At 30.4% G+C, this 9115-nt stretch overlaps 1 protein-coding gene across 1 annotated transcript in view; it reads left to right on the top strand.

Moving 5' to 3' along the window:
• The window catches only part of LOC123015481 (homeobox protein Nkx-2.5-like), a 4338-nt gene extending 2914 nt beyond the window's left edge, over positions 1-1424 (top strand). Inside the window, exon 2 of the mRNA XM_044415228.1 lies at positions 904-1424. Within this exon, the coding sequence (XP_044271163.1) occupies positions 904-1289 (386 nt within the window). The 3' untranslated portion in view covers positions 1290-1424. The remainder of the gene's footprint in view (positions 1-903) is intronic.
• Positions 1425-9115: the final 7691 nt, after the last annotated feature.

The following is a 9115-nucleotide window of genomic DNA, read 5'->3' as shown; positions in this document are numbered from 1 at the left end:
TTTAGTAGTAATAGAAAATCAATCAACGTTTAAAATATTTTTGACTTTTTGAGACAGAAAAATCATCGCGAAAAATTTCTGACGTAAAAAATATACATATACAGTAGATAAGAATTATTTTATTTTACTAGACGATAAAAGACTATTTTATCTACTGAAATTAGTTGATAAAAGCACTTTTTAACATTTTGGTTAAATATTTGGAAACTTTTCTCTCCATAACCTACTAGATAGTTCTTTTAAATGTAATGAGTTCACAAAAATAAGATTAAAATTAAGTGTTTTTTTCTTATTTTACATATTAAACTTTTTTGATGAAATTATTAATTTAATATGATAAAATTATTCAATATGTTTAAAAAAGTGTAACCTCGTAATACAAAAACTTTATTAAAAGTTTTTTTAAGATTTTCGTAAAGAAATAATAAGCTGAGACACCCTGTATAGAAAGATAACTGCCAAATTCTTGAGACTATGAATATGACAAAAAGTTTTTAAATATTAATAATTTGTTTTTTTTTTATTTAATTTTAAATTTACTGTTTTTTTTAGTCGAAAATAAAAATTTGATTTGATAAAATTATTCGTCTTATTTCTACATGAAGTCTAACTTTGCAACAAAAAAATTACTAAAATTTTTAACGTTTTAATAAAGAATTAAATACAGTAAAATTTTTGAGACCGTATTTAAATGGAAAAAAAGTTTTTTAAATATTGAAAAATTTTGGTTTCATTTAACTGATTTTTATTGTCTTTGTAATTTACTTTCTGTTGACTTGGCCATCATCTCTTTTTAGGTTAATTTTTGTATATTTTTCAGTCTTCAAAATTTATTATTTTTACCCATCTATATTTTAAGTGATTTTATGTGACAGCTCCTGTTTACAAACATTGCCTTTCCAGAGCTCCACCCCCAAGTGACCAGCTCGAAGACCGAGCTGCGGAAGTCCGGCAGACAGCGTTCGAAACGCAAACCCCGAGTCCTCTTCTCCCAGGCCCAAGTGTACGAATTGGAGCGCCGATTCAAGCAGCAGAAGTACCTGTCGGCCCCCGAGCGCGAGCAGATGGCACAAGGCCTGAAACTGACACCCACCCAAGTGAAGATTTGGTTCCAAAACCGGAGATACAAGAGCAAAAGGCAGACCATCGCCAAACACGACGACAAACTCCAAGTCGGACCCAACGTCACCGCCACCCCCTTGGGGTTCTGCAGCTCGACGCCTTGCGTCTTCCCCAACAACATCTACCATCCTTCGGAATACAATTGCAACGAACTGAGTTTTGTGTGATTGAAGATTCGACAAGGAACAAGTGCCAAAAATGTCCAAAGAGAAAGTATTAAAGTTTATTTAGGGGTAGTTTTTATATCGAGCGAGTGTTATTTTTATTATTATTATTATTATTATATATTTTTTGTAATTAAGTTTTATGTCTCATTTTAGTTAACAATAAATGCAGTTTTTAAATTTGATTGATGGTTTTTATTTTATTTTTTTTGAGAGAGAGAGAGGATGTTTGTTCATGATTTGAGATTAATCTTTTCGGTCTTATCCAAAAGCTTTTAGGTTAAAAGGTGATCTGGTGCTAACTACTTGAATTTTCGCCCGGATTTTAAGACAGTAAACAGGAGCTTGATAAGCTATTAATAATATTTATGAGCTGGAGGTGAAGCTATTTAAAAACGTGATGGACACCGTAAATGATTAAAAAAATACATCTTGAATTTTAACAATATACACATTTTTATAATTAAATAATGAAACCGCAAAATTCTTGATAGTTTAGAAGTTATTGTCGAATTAACATTTTTGCTATTTTTATCTTTTTCAGCGATTTTCTCAATAACTATTTATCGCAGAAATGTAATTATTTTTATAAGATGGGTAATTAAAAGTGGTTTCCAACGGTGCCAAATATAAGACAGTTATCAAAAATAATTTCAAAGTTATTAGCCGATATCCACTCTATTGAAAATCGCTGAAAACTTTGACCAAAATCGAAAAAATTGAAATCTTCAAAATTCAACCAAATGCACTTCTAAGGTCTAATGTCTAAGAGGCTTAGAAAAGTGCAAAAATTTTGTAAAACACTTAGAAATGTGTACAAAACGTTATAAGGTTTAGTTTAAAAAATGTCAATTTTTTTGATCGTGAAAATACAGCGCTGAACCTGATGCAACAAGTTAAAATACTCTACGATGTATAGTTTTTGAGATATTGAGTAATAAAGTTAAGAATAAGGCTAGAACAAAAAAAAATTTGATTTTAAAAAAAATTAGTACTGTATGTAAAATTGACCACAGAACACCTCTGTATAAACCGTTTTGACCTTGAACTCATAGTTTTTGAGAAATTATTTTTTTATAAAAAAATTAAAAATTACTGTACAGGATGCTGATGCATTTTGGATGTCCGAATAGGGAATCTCCGAAACTAAGAGGTTTAGCCAAAAACGAGTGATACATTCTGGAGCTCATTTTTTGAGAAAACAATATTGGTTAAAACCGCATCCCGCTATCGTCTTTTGTTTTCGACTTATAGACAAAAATTGACATTTTAGCGAAATCTAAAAAAATTCATATCTTCGTTATTATAGTATTCACAGATTTGAAATAAAGACATTATACAGGCACTTTTTTACGTAGAATTTAATAATGTAGTTAACAATTTTTTTCAGTTGTTTGTTTAGCCGTAATAAAATAAACTTGTATTTTTTTAAATGGGAATCATAGATGGCGATGTCATTTTTAAAAAGCTTGTTTTTTTCTTATCTAAAAAATATATATTTGTAACAAATTATTATAATACATTTTTAGCAAAAAATTATCTTTGATTTTTGTTCGCAGTTGGCCATGAAAAAATGTAGCATCTTCAACTAAAAGGATTTGAACTATATTATATTCAACCAGTGTCACTAATGAAAGAGTTTTCTAAGTACTAAGTAATGAAAAAAATGCAAAATAAATTGTAAATCAACTTATTGGCGACTAATAACATTTCTTTGTTTTTAAACAAGCATTACCATTGCAACTTCTAGTGATACATAGTGTTGTAAAAAAAGCCGCTTTAGTTCTTCAATAAAATATATTTTATATGACACAAAAATGACGATATGGCTATTCAAATACCCAAATTCCGTCGATGTGAAACGTTATCCTACTTCCATTAGATCATCAAAAAAAATGTTTTTTCTAATTGTGTTGACTGTTGACACATTTGTTTTTCCTATTTTTGGATTATTTAAAATATGTAATAATTTTGTTCTGAGGCGCTCGCATATTTGTTCAATGCTTCTACCGTATCGTATTTTTTAAATCTTTATAATTTTATCTATTTTTTCATCTATTTTACAGTTCACAAAACTCTTATTGATTATTATTTACACATTTGGAGTGAAATAGTTTTTCCATGGCCAACTATTATAAAACAAAATATGTATTTCACTTTTTAAGTATAGTTATAAAAAAATATTCTGTTACAAATATATATTTTTTAGATCAGAAAAAATAAGCTTTTCAAAATTGCCATAGCCGCCTATGATTTCCATTTAAAAAAATATAAGTTTATCTTATTACGGCTAAACTAATAACTGAAAAAAATTGTTAACTACATTATTAAATTCCTCGTAAAAAAGTGCCTGTATAATGTCTTTTTTTCAAATCCGTATCTTCTATAATAACGAAGATATAATTTTTTTTAGATTTCGCCAAAATGTCAACTTTTGTCTGTAAGTCGAAAACAAAAGACGATAGCGGGATGCGGTTTTAACCAATATTATTTTCTCAAAAAATGAGTCCCAGAATGTATCACTCGTTTTTGGCTAAACATCTTAGTTTCGGAGATTCTCTATTCGGACATTCAAAATGCAGCACCCTGTACATAGCTAGAACCATAACCCAGAGTGACTTCGGTTAGCACCATTAGATAGATAAGTTAAAGTTGATTTTAATGGCTTAAGTTTAAGTCTTATTGTTTCGTAAAAAAACGCATTTAAAATCTCAGAATTTTGTGTGTTAACAAATTTTTTCATTTTTTATTTTGTAAATTGCGGCGAAACAGTATCTCAATTATATAATATTTTGATGTAAGCCTATGTAAAATGTTCCGGGAAGTCGATTGGCGTCAAGAAAACTACAAAATTCATAATGGTTTTGAAGTTATAGTCGAATTTATAGTTTTGAAATTTTTAACTTTATCAGAAATGTCAAATGTATCAGTTGTATCGATAACTGTTTATCGTAGAACACTGATCTTTTTTGTACATGATAGAATTAAATTTTCTCTTCAAGGGTACCAAACATAAAAGGTTGCTACCAATAAGTACGGAATTATTCGCAATAGACCGCTCCGGCTGCAAAAAACGACCAAAATCTAAACAAAAATCAAACAACAAGTTAAAATACTCTACGATGCATAGTTTTTGAGATATTGAGTAATAAAGTTAAGAATAAGGCTAAAAGTAAAAGCACTATATCCGATTTTGACCAAAAATCAACATTTTTTGATTCTTATGAAAAACTAGTACTATATGTAAAGTTAACCGCAGAATACAAATGTAACAAATGTTAACAGGTTTTTACTTTTTTTTCAAAATTGTCCATTTGCACTCTTAGGGGTTCAAAAGACTTAAAAAAACGTTGTAAAAATGCGAAAAATAAATTTTTGAAAAATTTTGTGTAATTGTTGAATATATTGAATGAAAACATTGAATTCGTTGGCGGCGGTGGTGGCTCAGCGGCATAAGGTCCCGCTTTCCAGCAGGTAGGTCCCGAGTTCGAGCCCCGGTCAAGTCGGCAATTTTTCACAAATTCAAATTCAAATATAATTCAAATAAATGACAATAGATGGCGGGCGTATAAAAGCGCGAAGTTTAAAACAAGTTTCCACAAGAGTGAAAATAGTGTAAAAGTTAATAGTAGTAATAATATAAGTAAACAAAAGGTAAGTAGAAAGTAATATAAATGAAAGGTAAGTTTTGCATTAAAAATTAAAGAATTTTTTTAAATTAATTATTGTTATTATTACTAATAACACAAATGATTTACATGAGTGTGTTAGTGAAATAGATATAAGTAAACAAAAGGTAAGTAATATAAAGTATAATAAAGTAAAAGTAGTATGAAATGTATACAGGGTGTTAAAAAAGAAATATCTCAGGAGGTAGTAGTACGGACCAAAACAAACAAAAAAAATCTTAATAAACAAATGTGTTAACAAATTTTTACTTTTTTTTCTTTTGTAAATTGCGAAAAAACAGTATCTTAATGATATAATGTTTTGACATAGACATATGTAAAATGTTCCGGGAAATCGATTGGCGTCAAGAAAACTGCAAAATTCGTAGTAGTTTTGAAGTTATAATCGGATTAAAATTTTCGATATTTTTGACTTTATCAGAAATTTTTTCGATAAGTATTTATTCTAAAGCACTGATCTTTTTTATATATGATACAAAATTAAATTTTCTTTCCAACGATACCAAACACAAGAGGTTATCTCCAATAAGTACGGAGTTATTGCCAATAGACCGTTCCAGGTGCCAAAAATCGACCAAAATCTTGATAAAAATGAAAAAAACCTTCAACTTTAAAATTAATCTATTTAACGTTTTTGTAGAGGTCTTAAAGAGTCAAAAAAGTACGTAAAACGTTATTGGGGCCAGTTTAAAAAAATAAAAGATTTTTGAATTTTTGAAGGTGAGCGGTAGTAAAATGGAAAAAATTGTTAATTTACCATGTAAAAAGGCTTAGAATATGCCTTTCTCGACGTAAACTGAGATATTGAGTAATAAAGTTAAGAATAAGGCTAGAAGTATTTATAAGCACTATATCCGATTCTGACCAAAAAATAAAAAAAAATTGATTTTTATAAAAAAAAACTAGAGTTATATGTAAAATTAATCGGAAAATACAAACCGTTTTGACCCAGGAATCATAGTTTTTCAAATATGACATTTTTCATAAAAAAAACAAAAAAATTTTAATGGTGATAAACAGCTTCAGGTACCGAAAATCGCCTAAAATTTTGACAAAAATCGGAAAATTGCACTTTTAAAATTCCAAAAGTGCATAAAACATTGTAGTAACACGAAAAATAAAAGGTTCCAGTGTCAGGAGTCAGTGTTGCACTGCAAATCCTTCCAAATACCGTAATTTTTTATGTAGAATTTTTTTGAAACAGTTTTTAACAGTTTTTAAATCCATAACTGTGATGTTTAGACGAAAAGATAAAAACTGTAATCTCGACTGTAATAATAGTTATTCTGACATAAACTTAAAACACTGTAGGTGTAGTATTCTGTGTTTTTTCTGCCATCTGTGAAATAATAGCTAAAGTATCAATATTTTAAACTAACTACTCTTTGTTTTCGTTTTATTTAAAATTTATTAAAATTGTTAAATGACAACAATAAGGCACACTATAAAATAGGATTTTGTTTTAAATAGTCTTATTTTAGTAGTAATCTGTGTTATTACAGTTTGACTCTTAAGCTTTCAGCGCTGTTAGTTTGTCCCTCAACTCACAGGTGGCCCTCGGCTACCACAACTCTTAAGAACTAAATGTAACAGATTTAACAAGACAACAAATAAAAAACCTCTTATCTCAAAATAAAGAATTATTGTCGCTGTTTTTTCCCCTGGTCTCGAAACATATTTTTTTCTTTAAGTTTAAAACAAAAAAAATCGTGTATAAATCACCGCCAACGCTCCAGTTCAGTTCGAATGAATGAAAAATGCCATGTAATAAACACATGATAAGTATTAAGAACCCATTGGTTGGTATAACACGCTCATGTATGTTCCCAGTTAATAACAGGTGAAGTTGTGGACAGAAACAAAGCGGTCGATCGGCGGGAGTCCCCCCGTTGCAACTTAACAGAGTTGTCGAGGAGCATGGGGGCTCCGGGGATCTCTTACCGGCGCCCAGCGTGTGCCCATGGCCCGCACCGCACGACCACTTAATGAGACGTGTATTTATACCGACTGATAAATTGCTACGAATTTAAATATCAGCCTCGGCCACAAAACAAACAATTTGTGATTGACGGATTGTGATGGTGACCCGGGATGAGTCGCCGATCCTCGGCCACCTTTGACGCACATTTTCAATAAGTAACTAATGACGATGACTGGACGACTTGCCAGACCACCCAATCACAATATCACAACATTACCATTGTTGCCTTATAATAAATTACGTTAATTGTTGACAGCTAGCCGCATCGTGGCGGCCATGATAACATCTTAATTGCGCCGCGCTTAACTTTCCGCGAGTGCTTTCTTAATCAGACACTCTGGGTGTGCGATTGGCTTTTTTTAACAATCGACGGGTTGGGATACAGGGTGGCCCAGACAACACTGACCCGAGCAAGTTAGTTAGAGGACTTATTTCAAAAGAAATAATAAATTTAATGTGAATTACTCAAAATCGTAAAGTAATAATCAAATTATCTTGCATGTGAAAAGTTGGAAAGTATGACATTTTAACTTTATTTAACAATTGATATGAAATATATAGTTCAGGTTAGTTGAGGTAATATGACAGTTGAGGTTGGGAAATGGTCACTTCCCAACCTAAACTGTCATTGGTATTGACTATCTATTCTTTATGATAAATGTGAAAAAAATAGTGTACAAGCCTTGCGTGACGCTTCGCGGGTAATGAAGCACCTCCCACCTCGGTATGTAATCTACTATTTCAGCTTTATTTTCCATACTTAGTAATAAAAGACAAAATTCTGAGTTTGAAAGTTAAAAATATTTGAATATATTTGAACCTCAAAAATGACCTATAAAATGATGTTGATTTAAATAATAACTCGTGTCCTATCTCTACTGATAAGAATTTTACATCCCTCGAAATGTGGGTATGGAAATTTGATTTTTTTGTAATAACTTTTGAACTATTTGACCAAATATTATAAAATTTGGAACATTTCTTTGTGACAACATACCTTTTGAACTGGTAATCACGAAAACCGGATACATCTACTCAATTTCCGGTTACAGAAGTTGCAGGTCACATTTTCTGTYTTTTTCCAATTTTTTGCTCTCTTAACACCAATTTTTTATTGCCTAAATCGATAGAGTAATCCATTTCGAATAAAAAACGCATAACCTTTAATACCCCTAAAATGCACCGTTTCAAAGATATTTTAATTTAAACTGAGGACTGCACAACGCTGAAATCAAAAAATAGGGATTTTGAATAAATGATATCCACGGCAACAAATGACCATGGTCCCACAAATCGCTGTCAGGCATCTGTCAACTTTGACATTGGACGATTTTTGGGCGATTAATTGAAAATATTTAACAAAAGAGTTTACCTCAGATTCCAAACATAACTTAGAATAAATCCAAATGGATCTCGTAGCATTTAATTTATAAAAAATTCACAAAAATTTATCGTCAAAGCTAACAGATGCCTGGTAGGGATTTATGTGACCATGGTCATTGGTTGCCGTGGATACCACTTATTCAAAATCCCTATTTTTTGATTTCAGCGTTGTGTTTAAATTAAAATATCTTTGAAACGGTCCATTTTAGGGGTATTAAAGGTTATGCGTTTTTTATTCGAAATTGATTACTCTATCTATTTGGGCAATAAAAAATTGGTGTTAAAAGAGCAAAAAAATGGAAAAACATAGAAAATGTGACCTGCAACTGCTGGAGCCGGAAATTGAGTGGATGTATCCGGTTTTCGTAATTACCAGTTCAAAGGGTATGTTGTCACAGGGAAATGTTCCAAATTTTATAATATTTGGTAAAATAGTTTCAAAGTTACTACAAAAAAATCAAATTTCCATACCCACATTCCGAGGGCTGTGAAATTCTTATCAGTAGAGATAGGACACGAGATATTATTTAAATCAACATCATTTTATGGGTCATTTTTGAGGTTCAAATATTGCTTCATATTTATGAATAACCCTGTATAAAGATTAGGTTTCTAATTTTGAAAATAAGAATTTAAAAAAAATGTTTTTCTTTTTAAACCCTAATTGTAAATTTTAATAAAAAAACTGCTGCTTGTGTAAACAGTTTTTACTAAACTGATCTAAAAATTCGATTTTCTATTTTGGAAGTCAATTTTTTTATTTTTAAAGGTAAAAA

This window comes from Tribolium madens, unplaced genomic scaffold (assembly GCF_015345945.1).
Source record: "Tribolium madens isolate multiple individuals breed KSU strain unplaced genomic scaffold, Tmad_KSU_1.1 Scaffold_19;HRSCAF=116;Tcas5.2_LG9, whole genome shotgun sequence".
Taxonomy (NCBI): Eukaryota; Metazoa; Arthropoda; class Insecta; order Coleoptera; family Tenebrionidae; genus Tribolium; species Tribolium madens.
This window is presented reverse-complemented; position numbering and strand designations above follow the sequence as displayed.